The following is a 26,844-nucleotide window of genomic DNA, read 5'->3' as shown; positions in this document are numbered from 1 at the left end:
TTTTCTCGGGCCAACAAGAAAATATTCTTTGCCATCAAACAGTGAAACTGACAGCTAATGGCCCTTTTCTTATGTTTTCAGGAGTATCAAACATGCCCTAAGAGAGAAGAAAAAATGGATATGATATTGTTTTCATTTTAAGAAAAACGTTTATTTTTAATGGTACAATCCAAAATAGAAAACGTTTCGTTTCTATTGAGACAAATGGCTTATACGTTTAACTTTTCTTTTATTTCTTGTCAAAATTTTGTATTCATAAAATGAGAAATTGCAACCTATATATGTGTAGGTTAAAGATGTGTTTAGGTGTTACTCCCTCCGTCCCCCATTACTTGACACGGTTTGACCCGGCACGGGTTTTAAGAAATGTAATGGAAAGTGTGTTGAAAAAGTTGGTGGGATGTGGGTCCTACTTTTAAAGTATTAGTTTTATAATAAATGTGAGTATGAATGAGTTAGTGGAATATGAGGTCCACTACCAAATATAGAAAAAGTGAAGTGTGGAAAAAGTGAAGTGTGTCAAGTAATGGGGGACGAACCAAAATGGCAAACTGTGTCAAGTAATGGGGGACGGAGGGAGTATTAGTTACTTAATTAGAAGTAAAATTATAATAAAGATGTTGGTCAATCTCAATTCTCAAATGCTATCTTTACTCAGTCGATCCAGAGTAAAAGTTCTTAACGTGATATTTTACTATTTGCTATATGAAATTACAAGTACTTTATAATAAACTTTTGAATTAACTAATTGAAAAATATAACCAAGCATCAAATGTTTGAAGTCCAATTTAACCTATAATCTCATTTCGAACTTTGAAGGCGTCGTAGAAGTTTCCAAACAAATTTATGATTTATTATGCGGATTTTTCCGGAAGATATCAACACACAATGTGCTTATTATCCAACATGAATGCTTTAGATTTAGTTATTTGGATATGATTAGAAGAAATTCGAAGCATCCTAATCCCCTATAAATACATAGCCCCTGTTCGGTTGCCCATACTAAACCTCAAAATTAGATTAATCTCATGTTCGGTTGATAATACTATATTTTTGACTTAATCCTAGATTAAGTCTATGATGAATAGTCATAGGATTAGTCATATGGGCCTTACCCCACCGACTAAATTAATCGGCACGTACAATTACTTAACTTTCCATATTTACCCTTACTAATTCGGCAAATTATTATCGATATCCTCCATTTTGCAAGACTGATTGAGTTTGAGAAGAGAGAGAATCTGATTTGGGGAGAGATTTGGGGAGAGAGAGGAAAAAAACAATCAGATTTGGGAATTTATAAAGAGTAAAAAAGCGATCGAAATCGTGCGAAGGTAAATTCAAGCTATGGGATTAACGATTTCATCAAGGAATTCTAAATTCTACTCCGTATTTTTTTATATATGATGATTTGGGTAACTGTTTTGTAGAAATTAGGATGTTAGTTGACTAGTATGTTATGGATTATCTCTGTTTTCTCTATATTTTGGATTTCCTATTGATTGGTAGTGTTTGTGTGGTTTTATGCCATCAATGTTGTGTTTGCGGAAAATGGTGTTATCCTGCTACCTGCTACCTGGATTGTATGAATTGATAATTGATAAAGTACTAGGCTAATACACAGATTCTTAACGAAACCATAGAAAAACTAATTAGAGAATTTGTTGATTGATATGCTCTTGTGATTTGCATGTTCATCATTTTTAACATAGTGCTTTTGTTACTATTATTTTAATTGAAAAATTTAAGGTAGACCATCACCTCATAATACTGAAACATAAAATAATAAAGTTCTTCCCAGATCATTATTTGAAAATGAAATTGAACCTATTTTTGTTTATTTGGAGCAAATTCATACATGATCTAAAATATTAGACTCAATGATTGGGAGAAGTATTAGAAGGGTATCATAGTAAATATACCTTATCTTGGCACTATATAATATTTCAAACCAAACATGCTTTAAGGAGTATTAAAATTGACATTCCAACCAAACATCTTTTTTTAGTCTAAGATTGAGTCATGGCTTATCTTGGATTATATCTTAGCACTATTTAGTCTTGCAAACCGAACGCCACCATAGTATATCATCAAGATATAATCACAAGCTACTGTCAAGCTACATAGTACTATTAACACACAGCCTATAAGTCTAATGTGGTTCCTTTTACTTCATAAACAAATTTTAAATATTATGTTTTTTATATACCGGTTAAGCTAAGTCTAACAAGTTTTAGACAAGCTAATTAAATTTTCTAAGCTCAAAATAATATGTCATGCTAGCAATGTGAAATTCGTATGCATATAAATTTATATTTTATTGTCACACTAATGTTACTATCAGGATAGTGTTTTACCTGGCTTATTGATAAGTAAAAACACATGCACATAAGGAAAAAGGGGCATCGTCGTCCTCTGCGACTGCAGTGCAAATAAAATGTTGTTTAAAAACAAATGTTGCGGCAATTCCGTTAATTAACTTCAAATATGATACTATAATTTTAAAAAAAAATGTAGGAGTATTTATAATTTGCATTAGTGATTTTACTTATATAGTATTAATAATTTGTTTGATATTAATTTTACAAGTATAATAATATTACACTAAATATTAATTTTCTCTCTCAATTAAAATAATACTCCCTCCGTCCCACATTAAAAGTCATGGTCAGAAATCCAACATACACTTCCGTAATGGTTACAGCACTAAATCAAATGCTCACACTTTCATCATATCCAGATAAAGTCGACAACTTTTGTGCATTATTCCCAATCTGAAGTTCATGGCTGAAAACCCAAATATACCTCAGAAAATTACTTAACACAGCAAGAATGAACACAACCCTTACTATAATTGTTGAAATTTCATCTTTTCCGAAAAAAACGAGCGAAACAATTTTGTGCATTATTTCGAATCGAAACTCAAAGGACTCCAGAAATTGTTAATCTGCTACTGGTAGCGTTTGTAAACACCGCAAATCGAGGTTTAGGAGTGTTTCTGCATAAAAAAAAAGTTCAGAACCACACCTTTTTGGTTTTTAGGAGATGAATCGACTAACAACCGAGCGCGCGAACCCAAAAAGAAGCTTTTTTGAGGAAGAATCGTTGACCGACGGCGATTTCACGGCGGGAATCGTTCGTGAAACTGAATTCCAGCGGCTAGGGTTTCTGGTGTTTTAGAATTAGGGGAGATATTGGGTTGACCGAATGTGAAGTGATGGAGTGAGAGAGAGAGGGAGGAGATGAAAGGTCGATGAAAATGCCGCGTAATTATCGGACCTTCCGTTTTGAAACTGCTGGGTTGGTGTGTTATTTTACTGCTATACCCTTTTAATGCACGAAAATGCACTAATAATGCAACACGAGATTAGATTGGTCCTTTTAATCTAGTCCATCCATTCCATCAATCTAATGGTTAATATTAAGAAGAGAAAAGACACTTATGGTGTAATAGGACCCTAATGCTCCCTTATATATATATATAGTATCTATATATATATATATATGGTAGTGATAAAATGCAAACTTATATATCGTACAAACTCAAAACTCCTCAACACAGCTTCAACACAGTTTCAATACAATATCAACACAGTGTAAAATTTCAAGATTTTAATGTCAACACAGTATCAACACAATATCAACACAACATCAATCATTTACTACCGTTGAAATTCTGTTGACATTTTCCTATTGATGCTTTTTTGTGATCTGTTGACATTTTTCAATTATCCAGATCATAGTTTTGAGTTTGTACAATATTTATGACATGTTTGATAAGTTAGTAATACCAAGATAGAAAATTATATATGGACATTTTTAATTGTTTGATATCATAGTTAAGCTTAACTCAAAGCCCAATATAAGACCAGGGCCCTATCTAATCTTACCAAAATTATAACATTAACGTTGTTTATGTATCTCACCAATTTGTCAAGTTAAGCCATGTTATTTAATATACAATACAAATTTAGATAATTTCTTTTCTATCAAACAACAACGGAAAAAAATCATATCTTTGCATATCTTGACATGAAGCCCGTATTTCTTATCTTGTTTTACATATCTTCTCATATCCCATTTTTTTTATCAAACGAGTCCTTAGAGTTTTCATTTGATCACATCCCTATATATATATATATATATATATATATATATATATAATGGGACCATATTTCACTAATTTATTCAACCACTTTTCTTTATATTTTTAAAAACTCGTGCCATAACTAAATAAGACTCCTATTGTGAGACGTAGGGGGGGTATTACTAAAATTAATTTAAAAAAATTAATTGAATAGTGTAATGTAGTACTACTACATCCGTTCACAAAAAATAGACTAATTTTACTATTTTGGGCCGTCCACCACAAATAGACTAATTACACAATAAAACTCGCGTCATTTACAATTTTAACTATTTTTTGTGGACGGAGGTAGTATTATAATGGAGAGTTAAAATTTTTAAGAGAAATTGTCATTTAAATCATAATTTTTTGATAAATTTTGTTGACTTTTAAATCTCATAGCTTTTGAAACTGAAATATAATGTTTTATAAAGCAAATGAGACACTTAATGACGAACAAATGGAATAACAACTATTCCCTTCGTCCCATTAAATATGAAATATTTGTTTTTCGACACGAGGTTTTATGTGATGTTGTTTTTGTGAGTTAATAAAGAGAGAATAAAGTAAAAGATATGAAAAAATAGAGAAGATCATGTTTCCATTTAAGAAAACGTTTCATTTCTAATGGGACAACTCAAAAAATAAATTTTTTCATGTATAGTTTACACACGAAAATCAATAAATCACTAAAAATGACAAGTCTTTATTTATTTTACAAGCGGTGGTATCCTGTGCTCAACAAACATCTCAGGTGCTCTTGAAGATGAGGTGGAGGTGGAATCATATGCTTAACAAACATCCTACATGCTCACAAAAATAAAAACATCACTGAAAATGACAAGTCATTTTTCACAAGTATTTTTGGAATCCTATGCTCAACATACAACTCCGATGTATTTATTTATGCTTCATCAAAACAACACACAAATCCTCTCACAATTACCGACTCAGCTCTACTGAAAAAATGTTATCAAGTTTTAATTTTGATGCTTTCAATCTTCTTGAAGACAATGAATGGAAAGAAAGAATTGTTAAACAAAATTGACAAATCGATCAAATGACGAAGATGTAATCATTTGTGCAACAATTCCATCTTTACAACCTACAACCTGCAGGGTTATACATTGACAGAAAACGTGACAAGGGTCATGATAGTGTTTCCGATCACTAGTATTTTGCTAAAGATCCATTCTATCCTCCACAAGTAATCTACCAAAGTATATTAACGGCAGGAAAACTGCACATGTCTTCTACACATTATTCACTTTGCTCCATGTATTAATAAGCATTGTAAGATCAATGTTAAAAAATGATGTGCTTCAAAGAAGTGAAGGATGAGGGATGTCCATGGACTTGTGCATCTCTCCACAAAGTGATTCCTGTCCACACACAAAATTCATGACTAAATTTAGACTATATAATATATATGCATAACAATTAAATGAGACCATAAACATACCTATCCAAGCAAGAAAGCCAAGACTGCAAGCCAAGAACAACTCCCAACTGATACTATTGAAGCTGAAACCACAACCAAATTTCATTAAGTTCAACAAATTTCTACTAAGGTCACATATTGTTGTGTTTGTGTATAGTATACCAGTACAGGCAGACAAGGTTGCCCCATCCGTAGAAAACACACGCCCAAGTCGAACCGGTGAACCTGCAGCAGTCACTTTTGAGGCTCAGTTGATGATGAGAAATTGAGAATCATTGCAAGTGACTGTAACATACCACATTAAGTCTCGAGTGAGTAATGCTCGCGGGATCAGCAGGCCGTTGCCAACCATGGCCAGCAACATTGTGACCGCAGACAGACCTTTGACATTTGCAGGATTATGAAGATTTGTCCACTAAAATAGAAGGATGAAAGAAGCACATCTCATTAGACAATAACTCATTGCATATATATATATACTACATCTTTTGAAGAAGAAATATAACCATTTGTGCAACAGGCATCCACATAAACAGAAGAGTCGTTGTCCATCCAGATATCGATCCACCTTTCTTCGACAGTTTCCCCATCCGCGCCTAAAAGTAACAAGCTTCTTAGAAGACTTTCATATCCTTTAGAACTATTCATTGATTCACATACTAACCATAGAAACAGCGAGCACTGCGGTAAAAAGGGCAATGCAGCCGGGCAAGACAGTGTTAGGTACTATTGGGACGAAAGTCGACCACATGACCTGCACCACAGCATAGTTAACTAACACCGCCCGAAGAATCAAATGTAAGCAGCTAGGTTCCTTACTTGTGGAAGTGCAGATAGGCCGGCTATGGTAATAAACTCTTCCCAATATTTCCAGACTCCACGAGCAAGCAAATCGAAGCGTTTCATCAAATTTATAACGACACCGGACACAGTCACTATGGAAGTGGCCACAAAATGGGGAAGAGGCATAGCTTCAGCCATAGCCAGCTGCCAAAGGACAACGTATATGGACACGACTCCTACCAACTGGATCGCCACTGCTTCACTTTCCCTCTTCTTGATAAAATACGAGAGCAAAGAAAGATTCCCGAGCAATCCAGTAAGCATACCCTACAAGCAAAAGTGATGAAACGAATACAACACTTCACGCTCGAAAAAAGTAAGGAAGGCATATGAATCTGTCACCACTCACCAGCCATGGAACAGCCAAAAGTGCAGACTTATTCCCTGCCATCAGATTCTGATAATTGAGCATGATCTGAGGCAGTTGCAGTAAGAGAAACGGGATGTTCGCAGCTCCAGCGAATTTTGCTGTGACCTCGTCCCATTCCTTGAAGCTCTTGTGCTTCACTCGCAGAGGTTTCTGTATTCCTCACAATCATTACTCAGCAAGAATTTGGAAGCAAAGAGTCATAGATAGCTCTGAGACGAAAAATACCTGGCTTATGGAATGTGCACGGTCTGAGCTTACTGCAGAGACCGGTGTAGGCCTACTAGAGCAACTGATGGATTGTCCTAAGCAATTACTCTTCTTTAAGTGTAGTTCATAGCTTCGAAAATGTAGTTGAACACGCGGAAATGACCCCAGGCTTCGCGGATTAGAGCTTACTGGAAGCTTCAACTTATATTTGAGGAACACTGATTCAGCCATTGTTAACAGATAGTTGAAGAAATCACATTCCCCCCTTCATATATCAAAGAATTGATAATATGTCACCATATATACAGTTTACACACTGTCATTTATCAACTATGATCACTCATATTCTCATTGAACAAAACATAAAAAAACAATCTTTTCTTTAAATTTCAAGAAGTGACCATCATATTGAAGTAAACATAAAAACCAATCTTTTTTCTAAATTTCAAGAACTGACCATCACACTGAAGTAAGCATAAAAAACCAGTCTTTTCTCTAAATTCAAGAACTGGTCATCACATTGAAGTAAACATAAAAAACCAATCTTTTCTCTAAATTTCAGGAAGTGACCATCACATTGAAGTAAACATAAAATCCAATCTTTTTTCTAAATTTCAAGAACTGACCATCACACTGAAGTAAACATAAAAAACCAGTCTTTTCTCTAAATTTCAAGAACTGATCATCACATTGAAGTAAACATAAAAAACCAGTCTTTGCTCTGTATTTCAAGAACTGATCATCACATTTCTTATGGGAATTTTTACAGACAAGTCTATAACACTAGTAAACAAATACACACACACAACTGAGCCTGAACTTACCAATGCAAGAAGCTGTGAGACAGAGTGATGAGCTAGTGGAAATCAAGAATCAACTTCAAATTTATGACCCCAAATGAGAAGGACAGCAACAAATGTTTGTGGGACACGATAGCAAAGGAGATTAGAATGTGGACAAAAGCATAGATTTCTGGAGAAAATTAGCGGCTAATGATTCCATCCCACATGTCATAATCACTGTCATGAGACGGCAAATGCAAAATTGGCATGTGTCAGTGTGATGGAAACAAAATGATAGTACTACTATTTTTCTTATTTTAACATCATAAATGCAAAAATAGCAACATAGTATATTGATCTTAATTAAAAACAAAATGCTAATAGTATGACATTTGCATAACATTCTAGAGACTCTCTGGTGCTTCCTTGCATCAGAGAGTCTTGTGTTAGATTATTTGACGAGTTAAGTTTCTACGTTCATGACTATTTTTGGTGGACGGATGTACTATAGAACTTAAATTTACTATTTAAAATGAAATGTCTTTTCTCAAATTCTTAAAATGTTTCAGATATTTGAAAGAAGCAATGATAGGTGGCATGGTGCAATTGGTTGGCTAGCCTGAAATCACTTGGTGGTAATAAAATTAGAATGAGAATGACTATCAATCAAGATTTTGATCACAGCTGTTCAAGGATTTGAGGTCTCAATTGCTTCACTCATCCGTTGATTTTTATTGTAGTTGTGTAAGATTTCGTTTTCAAATACATATATGTTTAACTGTTCATTTTTATATTTCAAAATTTTGTTTTCATACAATGAGAAACTGGGACTTATATATGTGTTTTTTATGATATTATTAGGTGTTATTAATTACTTAATTAGAAGTAAAATTAAAATTAAGATGTTGGTCAATCTCAAATGCTATCTTTACCCATTCGATCCATAATAAATTTTATTAGTTAATTAGATTGAATTAGTTAGGTTAGTTATTTAATTAGATTTATTATTAAATAATTAATGTGGTCAAACACGTTTGACCTTTAAGTTTTTTAATGGAAAATATTAATTTTGGACTAAAACTTTTTGTTTAGGACCAAAAGATAACACACTTAATCTATACTACATGACCAAAAAGTTTTTTAGAACAAATATAGGGACCAAATTTGAACTTTAGTTAAATATATATAATGAAAAATAGATTGTCGCATGTAAACTTGGATCTACTAATAAGAATTGCGTTTTTGGGACTCTGAACTTGAAACTTTTTACCTTAAAACATAAATATTCCATTCACTTTCACAAAGAAAAAATGAATACACCATCATCATTTATGTGATTTTCCTTTCTTGTTACAAAAATCAAACTCAACATAAATAACTCTGAATCAAATCCAAAACACACCAAAGAAAGTAACACCAAGCTCACTTTAGTCATCCTTATTCGTCAATGGAAGGTCGTGTGCTGTTTGGCAGTTGCCGGCCTCGGACAAACGAGCTGAAGAGATGCAGAGCCCTTGATGGCTGTGCATATGGCACCATATGAGCAGCACCCCTAACCGTTGCGAAAGTCAGCAACTTTCCATACTCAGTCACCCAACCTCCCACCTGCATTCGCCAAAGTTAACGGCATATCTGAGAAAGGAGCAGCGACAAAAAGGGCGTACCTGTCCTTTATGGAACCAAGCTCCATACGGGACTGTGATTTTGAACCCGAGATCATGAGCAAGCTCGCGTACTAATGTACGTGAACCAAGTAAAGGTACAACGGAATCTTGATCCCCGCTGAAATTCAGATCATGTGCAAAGTTTTCATCAGTTCTTGAAGTGTGAGATTCACATTCATATTGAGGTGAGGAATAGTTTACCTAAAAATCCAAACCGGAATGTGGTTTCGAATGATCCTCTTTAGCAAAGGAAGAATGTCAATGTTACCATCTGCCTCGTTGTAATTCAGAAGGCTGCATGGTTTAAAGCAAATGAAAAATCTGGCAAATTTTAGTAGCAAAGATGGAGAGAGGCATTGCTAGGCTTACCCACTGCACATAGACCACCTATATGGTAGATTGGTTCGATTTGCATGTAACGCCTTTTGAACCTCGGGAAGGTTGAAGTAGAAGCGCCTCTCGTAGCTCATGCAGACGTCTACTCCAACACTGATCTTGGTAGCCTGCAACGACATATAGTGTTATTCGTCTAGTTGTTCAAGGTCTGGATTTTACAAAAAAAGATTCAAACTTTACCAGTTTCTTGAGACGCAGTTCTTGCTCTACAATGGATGGATAGCACACATCCAGAATAACATCATAATTGTTAACATAGTCACCAACAATCTCATTTGCCTCGGATATGGCCTCAATGCAGGATTTTGACACATTGTGTGGGCTAGGGAATTTATAATCGTCGAAATCACAGTCATTCATGATGGCAAGTCCAACTTCATCCGAAATCATTCCATGTGACCAGAAGAATTCATACGTTGCTGGAATATCACGATCAAGCCTCAGAAGCGGGTTGCCAATCTGGCCAAACAAGAAGCGATTACGAACATGTTTCCAAGATTTTGGAAAATGCAAATCCAACAAAAAGATATGTATGTTCTTACAGCAACACCCTTGATATTGAACTTGAAGTCTTTAGAATGCTCGTTGTGGTCGAGAAGCGCAATAGCTAATTGTGGGATGTAATGCCCTAAAGATACAATTTCATTTAAGAGAAAGCTACCAAGGTAACATTGAACAAAGACTAATTGATGCTTTCTTACCGGCATAACTTTCACCAGTGAGAAATAAATCTCTGGTCCGGAAGGTAGGAAACTTCTTATACCATTCCATCATGAACATGTGCATATCCATTGCTGCCATACAACATAAAATTCGTGCAATTCTAGTTGGTCGAATATCAGAAAATACGCGGACATGTAGGGTGCTTATAAAAAGATTCAAGAGTAGGCATATGATCTGTTCATGCTAATAACATATCAGAATGAAGTATGGAGTGAACCAAGCAACTCGCTGCTACCTGTGGATGCATCGCCACAATTGTAGTCTGAGCTGGTATTTGAATACGACCACCCTACACCAGCTGGAGACTCAACAAACAGAAGATTCGATGCTACACAAACAAGAAAACAGAATTTGTTTGTTAACTTCAAAAAATTTGCTTGTGAGAAGTCTACTGAATCTAAAGTTCTGTCATTTAAAGAAAAGTAGATGCTTCATTAGTCCTACCTTTGTTCCACGATTTTGAGTTTATTCGGAGGCTGCGACCATCGCCTCTAGGGAAGAAAGGACCTAACTCCGTGAACGCACCTCCTCCCATAGATGAGCAACCCGGGCCTTAACAACAAAGATGCTAACTCAGAAACCAAATTAATGTCTTCTTCAATTTCAAGTATAGGTATTGATCACTGCCGAAAATGTATGAGGCATCTTCTAACAGTATTTTAATCACTTTATTCTTTATAGTAATGAACAATCATACCACTATTTAGAAGCTCAAGAATCACTAAGTGATTAATTTGGACTAATGTAACCATCATTCCTTCATAATTAGGCAAGATCATAGAGATAACTACAGAGAGAACAAAAAACCTATTCCTTAAGAATCCTTCAAGGTCCATTCGATACTGCACTAGACGCGTTTTTCATGAAAACCTAACAAACACTCACCTTCCTCCACAGTTTATCCATCAGCCAAACACTCCCTCTTCTCACTATCGAGGACAAAACCATTTCCAATTTCCCAAATTTCAAAATTCACAGAACATGAACTCAATTTATCATCTTCAGCTCAAGATTTTCAATAGAACAGGATTGAAAATTAAGGTATAATAAAAACTAACACATTCACTCCAACAAACATGACACTTATGTCATGAAAGTCCTAATACAAATTTCAATCTTGAAAATTGCAAAAAAACATAAAATCAGAGATCTAAATGCAAAATGAACCTCCATTAAGCCATAAAGTCAAGGGCTTGTGATGAGGGTCGTCGGCAGCCTCCACAAAATAGTAAAACAAACTCCTCCCATTTTTGACATCCACGTCGACATAGCCTGCATACTGCCTGAACTTCACCGGCGGCTGACCTGGCAGTTTCACCACTAGATCCTCCTCAGGGAAGCCATAACCACCTCCAACAACCACCAATCCCACCACCACCACCGCCAGCCACCACATCTCACAAAATTAAACCAAGAAACCGCCTTTCTTCTGCAAAAGATTCAAACTTTGAGAAATGGGAGTTGAATTTCATATGCATACACACACATATAGATAGATATAGATGTATAATGAATCCTGTTGGGAAAGAGGGCACGCGAATTGTTGAAAAGTGCAGACCTGAAATTCTTCAGAGGGTAAAGTGGCTCCCTTGTTTTGTTTCCTATAAATAGATAAAGTGGGGTGTATGTGTATGCATATTTGCGTGAGTGAATTGCGAGAAACTACGCATTGATGTAAGGATATTTGGATTGATGTAGAGAGAGAGAGAGAGAGAGAGAGAGAGAGAGAGAGAGAGAGTGGAATTGAATGATCAGAGGGCGAGAGGCAGAGAGACGTTGGAATGCAACTGAAGAAGCAGCAGAGGAAGAAGCAGCAGAGAGCAGCCTCACTCACTCACTCTCTCACTGTTTGTAAAAAAAGACATAAATTAGCTGCGGCTCATCAAATGCGGGGCCACTTGCATTCAATTCTTTTCAAAAATCGCTAAATTTGATTAAATTTGATTTATTCTGCAATTTTATACATTAATACTTCCTCTGTTCCTCAAATTTTGACACACTTTAACCTATTATGAATTTTAAAAAATGTAATAGAAAGTGAGCTGAAAAAGCTGGTGGGAGGTGGATCCTACTTTTAAAATATTAGTTTTATAATAAAATATAAATAGAGATGAGTTAGTAGAATATGAGGTCACTGTTCAAAATGATAAAAAAGTGAAGTGTGTCAAATTTTTAGGGACGGACAGATATAGTAAACTGTGTCAAAATTTGGGAGGCTGAGGTAGTAAATAAATCTATTATGTTTGATTTTGTCCATAATTACCTCACAATATTTTTTTGGCAAAATTGATATGATGTGATAGTTGAATTATAATATATGGATGTCGGTGAGTTAACCAAAATCATATGTTCATACACAAGATATTGTCGTTCAAATTAAAAATGTTAAGAATATACTCTCTTCGTCCTATAGAAATAGGCTAATTAGAGATGATATAGATTTTAATGTGTAATTAGTACGATAATAAATAAGGAGAAAAAATAGTTGGAATAATGTAGTGCATAGTGAGACATGTAAATGATAAACTAAAAGAGAATGAGAAAATGTTTCCATAAATGGATATTAACAATTTCTATGAGAGTTGAGATGGGTGAAAAAAAATTCAACCTATTTTTATAGGATGGAAGGAGTATTATATATCAAGAATTTTCTCGCAGTCGAATAATTGCGATCAAATCCAAATTTTATTTTAGGACAAGGAAATGTCCTCTACGTAGTTTGTCCATATAAATTAGTTACAACATTTTATTTCTGATTTCTATTGTGTCTATATTTATGATGTTTAAAGACGTGACGTTTTGAATGTGATCTGAAGACCATCATTTTAAGGATAATGATTTTTACTTAACAATAGTGAAGCGCACAAAAAGCATTAAAGATGAAGTAGAGGATATATGGTCAATTTATTTTGTTTATTTTGTAATGAGTTGCTTTATGATGATAAAGTTGGTGTATACATTAATTTATCAACGTATTTTAAGTTTTAGCTTATTGAGTGAATTTTTATTTATTTATTGGTAACGCCCACATGTTGTAGCATCAAGGCATACGATATTCAAATTTTGGGGCAAAAGTATTCTTTCGATCAATATTTCAGACTGGATTTATTTGTGAAAAACCAAATTTATAGTTCTAGTGAATAAAATATAGGCAATCATATCTATTTATTCAACCTAGTAATATCTAAAAGTGACAGCTACTACTAACAGAGATGGAAGATCAATTTTCCACTTGGTTATAAAATTTGGTGGAATGATATTTGATTTGGTTTTCCGGTTAAGAAATTAGTTGAATAATTATAAGTTACAGCAAGTTTAATCACTAAGCATGAATTTCTATATAAGAACACGAGAGATAGATATGTGTAGTTTCAAAAAGTAAGTTTAAAATGAGTTTCATTCTCCAAGTTCAATTCGAAATTTCCTTCACAAATAAAAGAATAAGAAAATAAACGGGCTTTATTAGCTACACACCTACATGACTGTAGATCACAAACCCAAAATTAAATAAAATTTGATTGGAATGTAAACTAGAGTAATCATTAAGATGCAGAAGAAGCGAAAGAATTGGCCAATTCAATGCTGCCGTTAAAAGAAGCCATTGTTTAATGCTTATAGTCAAAAAAGCTTTGGAAAAAATACCATTAATCCAAATTTAGAAGAGCTCTAAATTTCTTAAAATTTAGAGTGGTGATATAAATTAATTTAGAGGTGCAGAAAGGGATAACCTAAAAGTTATAATTCAAATAGCCTCCAAACTATTTTGAATCTACTTTCTGTTGTCTACATGCTTGTTTATAGTTTTGGAACTCTATAAGATTAGAATATAAAAATTAACCCCCAATTTAAAATAACTTAAACAGCAAACAATTATAGCCCAACAAAAGAACCTAACAGTTAAAAATTAAAATAATAGAATGTGATTAGCATCCTATTAGTTTTCTAAGTACTTGCTATGGAATATATACATCTAACTTGGCTATTTTACTTATCTAAATAAGAACTCATGAGTAGAATGAAATCAGAAACATGATAGTACTAATGTGTACGCATATAAGAGTAATTGTTACTAGTAATTATCTACAGTGGCTAAGCCAAAAATCGCTAGAGGATCAGTAGTCACTGATACACAGATATTTTCATGTTCGAGTTCAAACCAACAAAAAAAATGCAGAAGCACGACGCGGTCGGGTTTCAGAGACTTGCAACAGCTGCCGGCAGTTCTATCACCATCTAGAAAAACGATACGCGCTACAATGAAAAGTCTGCAGAGCATAACAAAGAATCAGGAGATGCTGATATTATGTTAATGCAGTTAAATGAGTCGATACTTACTAAGAAACATATGAAACTCGTCTCAGATTTCATCTTTCTATAAGCAGCATGAACAGGATTGGTCGAACCAAGTTAACGACGAGAATTTTCAAACTCAGCACCATAACAGAGCAATTAATGAGAAAATGCAGATTCTCAAATTAGATAACGAGAAATGTATATGGAAAAAGGTAATAAAGCAATGAAAGAATCAGATAGCTTTCTGGAGGACTTACACGGTGATGCGCGATGTCAGTAGGGAATTGTCATCTAACTATCATCTTCAAGAGCTCCTGCTTCCTTGACATCGACACTGAAATTATACTCTTGATCACAACCTAGATAGGAATCACACATAAAATATAGAGTGTATGTCTTTTTTCCAGGTTCGGTCGGTGCATCAAAGTCGAGTTTCACCCTGGACTTCCTCTGGAAAGTGACCCTTTTGATAGCAAGCAACTGATTGGTTTTGGTGTCACCAACTACCAGCCACCATCCCTCTTCTTTCGCTTTAGGGTACCTGGGGGCGTCGACTGATCCAGCCTCTGTTCTTCCTTCAAGATCGCGTTCAAGGCTGACTTGTACAAAAACTTTCTCTCCACTTGTGACATTCTCACTGTTCAGCACATCATAGGTCAGATCAATGTTAGGAAAGCGATTGCAAAACCGAGCAATGTCCATCAACTGTGGATTTGCAATAGCTCCCGCCTTTCATCATCCTCCATTTCCAACAGATCAAAGACTGTCTCAATATTTTTCCCAGGATTTTCTTGGCACCTCTTAGCCAATTCCTTAGTGAAGTAAGGAAGTTGGAGGAGCATCGAATCACGCTCCCAAATTCCCTGAGTTACCATCTGACTTACTTCCATGGCAAGGAGGGCCAGGCTGAGCCAGCCATTGCTCGATATTACATCCACCATGGCCTGAAGAAGCCTGCTTGAGTAGATAAGCACCTCCTGCTGGTCAGAAGACAAATCTCCACCGATCGTCTGCCTGGAGAAATGAGCTTGCAGCAGAGAATTTGCTTTGACATTTGGATCTGTGTACTTGGGATTTTCAAAGGAGAAGCGCTGATGATGGATTAACCTTCTTATCAACTCTTCTTCTCCAGGTCTTATCGGGAGCTGCTCGTACTCTGAGGCTGAAGCCAAGATTTCCAAGAGACCCTTCATCTTTGTTTTAGATGTCAAAGAGGAACTGAAGTGCTCAATTGTTGTGTAACTAATATAGTAATAAGAAGCAATCAGGCCAAGATTTGCAGGAGCCAGTAAAAAGTCATCCTCAACTTCAACACATTTACTTGCTTCCAGATCACTGATTGTGCTCTCCACAAGCTCAGACAGGTGATCTGAGAGATGCCTGTGACTAACACCTTGAAGATTGTAATAGTTCGGGTTCTGAGTCAGTCTCCTGTAGATAAATGTCCAAGTGAGGTAGTCCACAGCATCCTGCTTGTTTTGGATGACCCCGACCACCATCTCTGCATTTAGATTATCATGCAGATAATGATGCAAATGGCTTTCAACTGGGAAAGCTTCATCAAGGAATTTCTTGTAATATTCTTTGCGTGGTGTATGACAGAGGATGATGCATTTTCCAAAATTATCTACTAGCGGTCGACTAGCATGACCCATCATCTGCAATAAATCTGTGACTGGATAATCACTATGAGCATTTTCTCTGCCATCATAGTATTGTGTTCCCATAACCACCACCAGATGAGCAGACAGTGGGACTCCCCAACACATTGTACTGCTCATCACACAGACTTGGATGCAACCTGTCTCAAACAATGTCTTCACTATATCCTGATCTGTACTGCTTAGGCCTTCATGCAAATAACCCACACCAAACTGAATGGTCTCCTTCAACATAGGTTCTTTAATGTTGGCGACAAATGGATCTAACTCTTCTGAAGACTGTAGTAAGAATAAGGGATTTTGTTCACTATCCACACTCGAATAAGTCATCAAGTCTACTGCAGTCATACGGGTGTGCTTCCTGGTGGGAACAAATACAATGGCAGGTTTACCATTCTTAGAATGCTGCAAAATTGCTGTGTATGTAGGTTTTGTCATGGCTTGCATCCTTGCTTCAAAATTAGCGATGTCAACACCCTGGATGTGAACATCTAAAGGTACAGGCCTGACACCAGGAGGGAAATTGAAAAGACCATGGGATGTAGCGCCAATCCATTCTCCCAAATCCTTGGCATTTGCAAGAGAACTTGATAGGGCAACAATGCGAATCTTGTTGTCCAGCTGACTAGAAATATACCTCATCCTAGAGACTATGACCTCCAGGACAGGCCCACCTTGACCCCCAATCAAATGAAGCTCATCAACAATGAAAACACTAACCTGTTGAACATGCTTCCTTTGTTTCCACCGGCGAGATAAAGCATCCCATTTCTCAGGAGTGCTTACGATTATTTGACCTTTCTCGATAAGTTTCAAGTCTGTTGCAGTCTCCCCAGTTAGTTCAACTACCCTCATTCCAAGACCATCTCCAAATTTCTTCTTCCAATCCTGATACCTTTTCTTTGTGAGAGCTTCAATAGGAGCAATATAGACAGCCCGCATGGTACTTTCAAGTCCATTTTGATGATTTCTCATAATAGCAAACTCAGCACATATGGTCTTCCCACTGCCAAAGTGGGTGCAGCAACCAAGACATTGTCGTCTGAGTTATACAAGACAGTGAAGACCTGGGTTTGAACGGGATTGAAATGCTTGAACTGGTGATATAGGGATTCATATGCTGGATTCCTCAATGCTGTAACAGGTAGGGGTTGCAAATCAAGTAACTCAGTTGGAGGAGGATATTTCTGAGGCAAAATGAGGTGCCTGAAAGAAACGGGGAGAACAGTCTGTGACCCCAACCACCTATCAGACACGACATTGATGAAATATTGAGGTAGTGGTTCATATATAGGAACAGTGAAACTAAGTGTGTGATCCTCATCTATATACTGTTTCTTCAACATGAAATATTCGTGATGGAGAATATTTTCCCCATCATTATCCTCAACAATGATCCAGAAAGGCTCCACATAGCCATGGGCCTTGTCATCCCACTGAAAATCCGGAGTAATTGTCAGTTCAACCTTCAAAACAGAGCGAGTAATGGGTTGAACATGTGCAACCAGGTTAAGTTTTGGGAACTGATGAATACATCTATGAAGAGTCCTTCCCATTTTAGGGTGATGGATAAGTCCTCCGATCTCCTGTGAAGAGAGATCATAGTACCTTTCCCAGGACAAATCTTTCTTTTCCAAATTCATCAAGATTTTATTTGGAATACCAGGGAATTGACGAAGTGGTGTCTGCACGTTCCACATTCTCTTGCCTATCATTTTACACAGTTTTAGAGCCTTCTCTGCCAATTGTGCCCATCCCCTTTTTACAACTATCTCAAATAGGGCTCGCATCAGACGTCCTGCACTCTGAAAAAGCAATAAAAAGTTAGTTAGAAGTAGTAGCTGACAGAAGCACAAGCAAGATCATCCAACTATAGAACACGCATAAGGTAGATACAGAAAAAAGGCATACCTGTGTGATATAAACCATATCAGATGTCAGTGATAGTCCTTCAAGCTTCAACTGGGAAATATAAGCTTGAAGAAGAACATTAATTTTGGCACTAGGTTCCTCCAGACTCTCCTTTATTGGTATTGGGACCCGTTCTAAAAGCTTGACCAGCTCCATTTTCTCATCTTGTCTCACAGAGACGTACTTGAACTCTTCACTAAGGGAGAACAGACGACAAAGGTCAATATCACCCATTGTTGGCTTCAGATGCTCATTGTAGGTGGAAATAGTCCCATGGGTTATATAGTAATAGCTAGCAATACGACCCAAGTCTGTGACCTGGAAATATCCGCTTTTCCTGTCATACTTCACCAGATTATTCTTGTCCAGTATCATTGCCGCTGAATGAATCTGAAAAGGGGAAATATAGCTATTTAGGAAATCTGCATTTTAGTTTTCTGTTCAATTCAAAATCGATGGACATACAATAAATCCAGCATATAATGCAAAACAAAAGTTAAGAAATAAGAAAACAGATTGTTAAAGCTTACCAGATTAGCTCTCCTTTCCTCCAAGGTTTCATCTGTCTTCAAAACATCGGATGCCAAACCATAAAGGGTAGGATTACGCACCATTCGAACAAAAAGGTAAGTGTATGAGAGCCATTTGCATGCTTCTCTGGCATTCTGCACACTTCCAAGGACAATCTCTGCATTCAACTGATCAGCCAATTTTGAAATAAAGTGGCTTTCAATAGGAAGCTGTTGATTCATCAATGACAGATAATATTGCAACTCACTATGCCCTGTTATAATGATTCCTTCACCATAAGTATCATATTGAGGCCTTCCAGCACGGCCAAGCATCTGCATAACATCTAGAGGACTTAACTCAGTCCATGCTCCTAATTCAGGATTGTAGATTTGAGTACCTTTGATAATAACAGTATGAGCAGGCAAATTTACACCCCAGGCTAGAGTCGCAGTGGAGACCAAGACCTGCACATGCCCATCTGCAAAAAGCTCTTCAACAATTTGGCGATCAGCTCTAACCATCCCAGCATTATGGATAGCAAAACCATATGGCAATAGGTCCTTAAGATCGCTGCTCTTAACTAGCTCTGTGTGAGACTGGAGAATTTCACGACTTGCACTATCCTCCTTCAAGAATTTACTCAAGGTATCATTAGCAAGGGCCGTGTCACGAATTGCACGAGCAGTTTTCGTTGTCTCCTTCCTTGAGTGCACAAAGATTAATACCTGATGCTTTCCAGCAACACTGATCACCTTCTCATAGCAAACATCATTCATCAATTGAAATCTTTGAAGTGGCTTCTTCACTGTAATTCCAACATACTGCTGAGCCAAAGGAACAGGCCGGTAGCTATTATCAAAGTGGAACAGCCCCTTTGTCTAGTTTAACTCGTAAAAATATTGCAACATCTTCATAATTTGGAAGTGTTGCAGATAGCCCAACAAGTCGAATGTGCTCTTTGGTAGTTTCAATCTGACGAACAGTTCTTGCAATTATACTCTCCAGCACAGGACCTCTATTATCATGCAGAAGATGGATCTCATCAATAATCAGGAGTTTTACAAGCTGTGTATAAGTACGATCACCTGATTTCCTGGTAATAATATCCCACTTCTCAGGGGTCGTCACTATGATCTGAGTTTCCTCAATCTGCTGACAGGTCAATGACTGATCTCCACTCAGTTCTCTAACCTTGACACCATATGGCTCCAGGCGATTAGAAAGGTTGCCTACAACCTCGGCCACCAGAGCCTTCATAGGTGCAACATACACAATCTTATAATTGCTATGATTGATAGACCCATCACTATTCGTATTCAGACCAATTTGCTGAAGTATGGCGAGCATAGCAACATTTGTTTTCCCAGCCCCAGTAGGAGCACATAACAAGATATTTTCTGGCGTGAATAGTGCAGAATCATAAACCTTACTCTGGACACGGTTCAACTGGCTCATTCCCCTGAAAGCTGGTTGCGCCCAGTCGGGAAGGTCAGATATCTTCACAAGCTTTTCGTTATCAGCCAATGGCTTGGGCTTCAAAGCTGGCACATGAACTTCTTCATAGCCCTTCTTATGATTTCTATAAGAACCCATTGGAAGCTCACATTTTTTGTTGGCCATAAGCAGGCCACCTTGTTGGAAGGCAAGGTTGTCAAGGTCGAGAATCTCCCGCTGCCCCTTTAACCAACCACCATCAGCATATATGTCAACCTACGCTCATGTACACCATTTCCACCAGTTTCATCCTTGAGTAGGCGAGCCTCCTTCCTAATGTTTTTCTCCATGTTCTTTTCCCTCTCCATGGGAGTCGCTCTAGTGGCATGCAGCTGCTCCAGGATGACAGCATGATCTGGCCCTAAACATATCATTTCTTCTTCTATCTCCTTTCTCTTCTCTTGGTCTTCAGCCCTTGCCAGGCGGGTGCACCATACTACTTTCAACCGGTTACGCAACAATGATCGGATAAGTTCAAACTTATCATACTGTAGATGGACCACTAGCCTGGTCTCAACTTCATGATCATCTCCATCAGCAAGGATTATCAGAAGCTCCTCAGCAAGTGTTTGACTCTGTTGCGGATCAATATTGTGGTAAGCCTTTGAGATTTCTCTCTGAAGCCAATATGCATCAATATCCTTCACGTTCAATGGCTTTCCCTCCGTAGCTTCATGTTCCTCATCATCATGAATCCCACCAATCCACATGGCCCCAAAAGCATCTAATTCATTTACATCATTATCCTCTTCATCCTCGAGTACCATATCCAGATTACTCTCCTCCTCCTCGTCCTCCTCGTTCTCCTCAACTTCAACAGCAACACCAACATCATCATCTCCATTAACAGCAGCATCACCACCTTCATTGAAATCAGTAATGCGTTTCCCAAGGGCCACTAGATCATCAAAAGTAGTGCTAGGTATGGGGTTCAACAACTTCTCAATCTCCTTTTTCTTCTCAGGTCTCTTGACAGTCTCATTCTTAAGAACCGCCAAAATCTCATCAGCAGCACCACTGACAATGCTCAAGGGCTGTCCTCCCAGTTGTTGCTGAATAACACTAAGCATGGCTTCATAGGCAGCCCTCGTCTCCTTAGTCTTGGGCTGGTAAACACCTTCATCCGAGGAGGTGAGCACACTCTCCTCCTGAAGACGCCTCTTCTTGCTCCTCGGTGGAGCAGCATCGAAAGCAGGCTCCCGCTCCTTCTTCTTCCTAGATTTCCTAAGCTTCTCCTCCAACTCAAGAGGTTTGCCTCTGTTAGCCCGGTCACCAAAGGATTTTGGGTCAATCCTCCGCCACAGTGTCTCCGGTTCCCCAGTTGACTCCGTGGTTGTCGCGAGGCCGAGAGTCCGTGGTAAGGACGAGACTCGAGTTCGCTCTGTACTCATACTGCTTGAACCGAGCATGAGCTTCAGCGCCACCACCTGGATTAGCCATCTCACAGAGATAATAAGGTTCCCTACATCACAACAAACAAAAATTCAACCAATAAACATCACAATCACAAAGGAAAACAACACAATTACCAAATTATTGAGCAAAACCAGCCTTCTATGAACCCTAGCCGTAAATTATAACGTATATACTCAAAATCGAACAAAAATTGACGATGGGGTACAAAACGTGAAGGAGAATCTTACCGCAGAAGAAACGACGAGAGCCGGGGAGGCGGTTCGCTACGACCGGCGGTGATAAGGCGGCCAACGAGGGAGCGAAGGCGGGAATGAGAGAGTTTGGGAGATCGGAGAAATCAACCCATGCAAAAATCGACTATAGTCTATAAAGCTATAATATCACCGCAACTTACCAAATATTGATTTTACTAAATTGAATTCATTATATTTAATTTCCCTATAATTTTAAAGTGCATCCGTGACCGTGGGGATCAAGTAATAATAATAAGTAATTATAATAATAATAATAATAATAATAATAATATAAAAATTTATTATCGACGGTTGTGATTGCAAAAATAACTCAATTTAAATCTAAAAATTAGATTTAGGGATCTGATGCTCTAGAATATGGCATGTGGCAGTCGATTTAAATCGAAAAATTAGATTAAATAATGGTGAACGTGTAATCTTATTATTTTTAGTTAAACGCGTGCTCCTATTTTAGTGCAGTTTTTTTGTGAATGATAGTAGTTAATTTACATAATTATATGCAGTCCATATCTTTGTAATCTTATTATGATTATGCCAAATCTTAAAATTCGTCTATGTAAATTATTTGTTGAACATCGCATTTTCGTTTGTAGTACTTATCGTAATGCGTTTGTGTATTTTGTCAATAAGATATCAAAATAATAAACAAAACCGAATGCAAATATTCAATGGTTATATTTCAATATAGTATTGCATATTGCAACATAATTCGTTTTAAGTCGTGTAAATTGATTCTATATTATATTGATTACATATTTTCCAATTTTCTGACGTGGGAATTTGAAGTTATTACCCATTAAACTTTGACAACAAGATCATAAACACACAGGTCACAAGTCACCATAAGTCTTATTCAAAATTGCACATAAATATTGAAGAACGTGCAAAGTAATTGGTTGACCCCCGAGCTACACAGGTCCATCAAACCTCAGCTCTGATACCAATGCGAGAGTTCGGCGATGCACACCCGAATTCACATCACAATGTTTATATACTAATGAAGTAGATGTCGCATTTATGTATTTTGTTTGCAAATTTTCTAATTCTTTGATGTAGATGGTTTGAAACTAATGTTATTAGAAATCGCATTAAAATTTGCATATTTTCATGTTTAGATACAAATAGAAATGCATACATTCTAGCCCGAAAATGACAAATTGTTTAGACATGAATTTGGAACGAAAAGAATGTTTTGATTTAGAATTCTAGCACAAGAACTGAGTTGATGCTGCTAGATTCTTGGTATGAAGAGATATTGTTGATAAGAATTCTGCTTGAGGGCTCTCGAGATTAATAAGTCCTATGTTTCAAGGTAACTTTCTTCAAACATTTTCATTTATGCATTGGTGTATTATTTGACATGATTTATTTCATGGTGTCCATGGCCAAATGTGGCAAGTTAGCACTTCAAGCCATCAATAGAAGACATCTTCCGAAACTCCGCGGGTCACTCGCCACAAGACACACTCCATCCATTCCACTTTAAATGACATATTTCTGAATATAGAATCATCACTTTTTCTACTTTTCTCTCTCTTACTTTATTTCCTCAATTTTACTCATAAAACTCTGTGCTGAATTATAAATTCTCCATTTAGAGTGGGCCAGAGGAGGGAGTCGTATTTTTTTAATTAATTTTTGTTTTTTTTATTTCATTTCAATTCAGATTTTTGTTTTCACAACTCTTTAATTTTTTTTCGTTGTTTAACATTTTTTGATTATCTTTATATTTATTTATTTACTCATAGTTATTGAATATAAATGTATATTCTCGCATCTCTAAAAGTTACATATTAGTTCGATGTCGAAATAATACTCATTTGTTTATGTATTCATTTCTTATATTTTTAAAATTATAAACATAAATATATTATTTAAATTATAGTAAAATTTTTGAGCTTGATTGAATCGAAGGGTTAGCGCCCAAAACCTTACAATTTGGGGTTAAACTTTAAAATTTATAATCAGTATGGTCTGTAATCGAATAACTCGACAACTCGAGCAGGTCGGCCCGATTACAAACTTAACTCTGCATCCAAAATACTCGATCCCGTATGTGAACTTATAATTTCACATATCGGGGCGGGATTAGATATACTTCCTCTGTCCGCTATTAGGAGTCCAATTTATTGGCAGCCCAGATTTTAAGAAATGTTAAGAAAAGTGAGTGGAAAAAAGTTAGTGGAATAAGGATATCTCACTTGTATATATTATTTTTAAATAAATGTGAGTGGAATGAGTTAGTGGATGGTGATACCCTATTACCGTAAAAGTGAATCGGGACTCCTATTCGCGGACGGAATGAGTACTCTTAATTTGTGGTTAACGACTTATGGGGCCTTGGATATGATCACCGCTCCATTAATATTAGACTTTTTAACTTGTCAATTTGGGCCCAAAAGGCCCTATACTTAAATGGGCCTACTAAACCACTAGGGTTTCCTCTTCAAGATCTGCGTGAGTGTGTATATATATTCAGATCTGCACAACCATTGTACTATCACCGTGCCCCCCTTTCGATTACTGATTTTTTTCTTATGACAATCTTTTAGATTTTGTGTTTGATTTGGCTGTGATTGGAATTTAGAGAATGTCATGCACCACTCTGATCTAGTGATGATAATCTCTCAACCCATACAATTTCTGAGCCTCATTCTATTCTAATTTCAAGAATTTTCTGATCTGTTTGTTTTTTCTTTCCTTAATTGATTCATGATTTTGAAAATTGATTTGGAGCCAAATGATGCGATCTTTCTTGTAAAAGAAAGTTCAAACCATGATGCGGACCGTACATCAGCTCAATGCTTCTGGGGATATACTTTGGTCACTGATGGTTCCTTCCATTGCTTTACATATTTTCGCAGTTTGTTCCAATTGAATTCGAATTTGATTTTCGATCTGTTTTTTCGCGATGTTTTATTGATAATTGGGGCGAGCAATTATTGATGTTCGTATAACTCAGTGTGATTCGTCGGTAGAGAAAGCTTTAGCCGTTGTTGAGATTGCGATTTCCGACGGCGAGCGTTGTCATATCCTATCGCCTTGGGTAGCGGGTTGCCGCCATTATCTCTTGGGATTGGCCATGAGAAAAACATTTGTTCCTTTTTTTACCCTTCCATTTTCGATTTATCAATGGCCAGTGATGAAATCTATTATCAAATTACACCATCTTTCGGGACTGATTTTCCCGTGATGATATTCTGCAATTCTGAGGCTATATTTCAATATTTTAATTCCAATTTTACATTAACTTTGTAGCAGTAAATCATATTATTAGATCGTCCGGGCGAGGTAATGGACGAGTGCCACTGCAGGCCGACGGACGCCCGTGCCCGAGTGCACGCGTTTTTCATTTTTTTGAATTTTTTTCACTTTCTATATATACTCTCTCATTTTACATTTCATTCACACCATTCTCTCTTCTATTCTGTTCTCTTTTTCGCTTTATCTAAAAGAGTGAACTGCCTAATTAGGCCCTAGACTTGTAGCGGACTTGTAGCGTCTCACCTTTGCGGTACCTAAACAAAAAAAATATCATCAGCGGTATCCAGACTTGTAGTTATGCACGTTTGAGGTTTTTTGCATTTTTTGATACAGTTTTTGGACCTTTAAACCCCCAAAAGGGTGAAGGGTAAATTTGTTAATTCATTCTTCATTTTGCTGACATCACACTCTCTTTCACAGTTCCATTTTTATTTTGTAATTTTGCATTCACTCTCTCTCCTGGGGCGGATCTCCTCCTATCCAGAGCCATGACAATAAAAATTGGGTCGAAAGCTGTATCAATATATGGAGAGAAAGGAATAAGGAGAGAAGAGATACATTGAGCTCATTCTTGGTTGGCGAGCTCATTCTTGGTATTGGAGGAGAGCTGAAGAAGGTGCTAAAATATTGTATGGAAGGAGAAATCACAAGTTCATCTAGGTATGGCTCTCCACTTATCTATCTCTAACCTATTGTTACATCACCGCCACGATGTTGCGGAGCTCCGGCGCCGGGCTTGCCTCGTTCCTTCCAGTGGTATGCCTATTTACCACCGGCTTCTTCCTCGTCTGGCTTGCAACCTTCAAACTCCTCATGCTCGCCTTCCACCAAGTCCCTCTCTCTCCCTCCCAAGAATTCTAGCCGTTGCTTGTCTCCCAATCAAGCTCCGTCAAGATGACTAAAAAAAAAGACACCGAAAGGGGGCTCCAAATCACTGACTTATTAACAAAGAGTGAATGAGTGCAAAAATACAAAATTAAATGAGAATTGTGTGAGAGCGAGATTGATGTCAGCAAAATGGAGAATGTATGGATAAATTTGCCCTTTACCTCTTTGGGGGTTTAAAAGTCCAAAAACAATGCTAAAAAGTGTAAAAACCCTTCAAACGTGCATAACCTACAAGTTTGAGTACCAGCAAAGGTGAGACACTACAAGTGAGTACCAGCAAAGGTGAGACACTACAAGTTTAGGACCTAATTAGGCAGTTCACTCTATCTATAATGAGTCCCGGCCATTTCCAAAACCCGTGCAGCGCTGTTGATGATGTACCTAAGAGGACGGAGATCACGGCCAGTGGCGGCCAGATGCCGGTGGATCTGAATGTGGAGTCGGTTGCGAGTTCTGACACACCAATGTGTTCTGTTGGCATTAAAACTTGTTTCAATTCATGTTTTTGGAAGGTTTATAGTAGAATTGCAAAAAATTTAGGTCCTTATAAAGTAATTTGAATCATGCCCTATTATATACCTCTAGAGTTGTTCTACTC

At 37.0% G+C, this 26,844-nt stretch overlaps 3 protein-coding genes and 2 non-coding genes across 6 annotated transcripts; 2 read left to right on the top strand and 3 right to left on the bottom strand.

Moving 5' to 3' along the window:
• Nucleotides 1–5,187: 5,187 nt before the first annotated feature.
• Nucleotides 5,188–7,938, bottom strand: LOC125207675 (maltose excess protein 1-like, chloroplastic). Of its 2 annotated transcripts, none has more exons than XM_048107116.1 (10): nt 7,812–7,938; nt 7,006–7,252; nt 6,760–6,930; nt 6,387–6,677; nt 6,232–6,321; nt 6,074–6,163; nt 5,864–5,982; nt 5,730–5,792; nt 5,589–5,650; nt 5,188–5,508 (listed from the first exon to the last, which is right to left on the bottom strand). In XM_048107116.1, the coding sequence occupies exons 2-10, from the start codon at nt 7,216–7,218 to the stop codon at nt 5,432–5,434; spliced, it is 1,176 nt and encodes a 391-aa protein (XP_047963073.1). In that variant the 5' UTR covers nt 7,219–7,252; nt 7,812–7,938; the 3' UTR covers nt 5,188–5,431. The 2 variants fall into 2 exon arrangements, with proteins under 2 accessions (XP_047963073.1, XP_047963072.1); XM_048107115.1 differs by lacking the exon at nt 7,812–7,938 and adding an exon at nt 7,614–7,801.
• Nucleotides 7,939–9,040: 1,102 nt separating this feature from the next.
• LOC125204075 (serine carboxypeptidase-like 42) lies at nt 9,041–12,382 on the bottom strand. Its single transcript, XM_048102622.1, has 11 exons — nt 12,111–12,382; nt 11,720–11,981; nt 10,997–11,104; nt 10,788–10,880; nt 10,531–10,623; nt 10,372–10,457; nt 10,010–10,288; nt 9,803–9,936; nt 9,635–9,727; nt 9,434–9,551; nt 9,041–9,374 (listed from the first exon to the last, which is right to left on the bottom strand). The coding sequence occupies exons 2-11, from the start codon at nt 11,946–11,948 to the stop codon at nt 9,207–9,209; spliced, it is 1,401 nt and encodes a 466-aa protein (XP_047958579.1). The 5' UTR covers nt 11,949–11,981; nt 12,111–12,382; the 3' UTR covers nt 9,041–9,206.
• Nucleotides 12,383–14,596: 2,214 nt separating this feature from the next.
• LOC125203419 (DExH-box ATP-dependent RNA helicase DExH12-like) lies at nt 14,597–21,864 on the bottom strand. The gene is given in 9 exon segments (XM_048101756.1): nt 14,597–14,817; nt 15,103–15,555; nt 15,558–17,517; nt 17,520–18,311; nt 18,418–18,807; nt 18,948–19,808; nt 19,810–20,639; nt 20,642–21,752; nt 21,754–21,864. Coding segments are annotated over 8 exon segments (6,474 nt in total). The 3' UTR covers nt 14,597–14,817; nt 15,103–15,136.
• Nucleotides 21,865–24,661: 2,797 nt separating this feature from the next.
• LOC125208757 lies at nt 24,662–24,745 on the top strand. Its single transcript, XR_007174234.1, has one exon. It is a non-coding gene; the product is annotated as a small nucleolar RNA Z221/R21b (small nucleolar RNA).
• A 482-nt stretch (nt 24,746–25,227) lies between these two features.
• On the top strand, nt 25,228–25,311 carry LOC125208735. Its single transcript, XR_007174214.1, has one exon. It is a non-coding gene; the product is annotated as a small nucleolar RNA SNORD96 family (small nucleolar RNA).
• The last annotated feature ends 1,533 nt before the right edge of the window (nt 25,312–26,844 follow it).

This window comes from Salvia hispanica, chromosome 2 (assembly GCF_023119035.1).
Source record: "Salvia hispanica cultivar TCC Black 2014 chromosome 2, UniMelb_Shisp_WGS_1.0, whole genome shotgun sequence".
In the NCBI taxonomy this organism is placed as follows: Eukaryota; Viridiplantae; Streptophyta; class Magnoliopsida; order Lamiales; family Lamiaceae; genus Salvia; species Salvia hispanica.
Note: the sequence above shows the minus strand (reverse complement) of the source record. Positions and strands in the feature narration are given on the sequence as shown.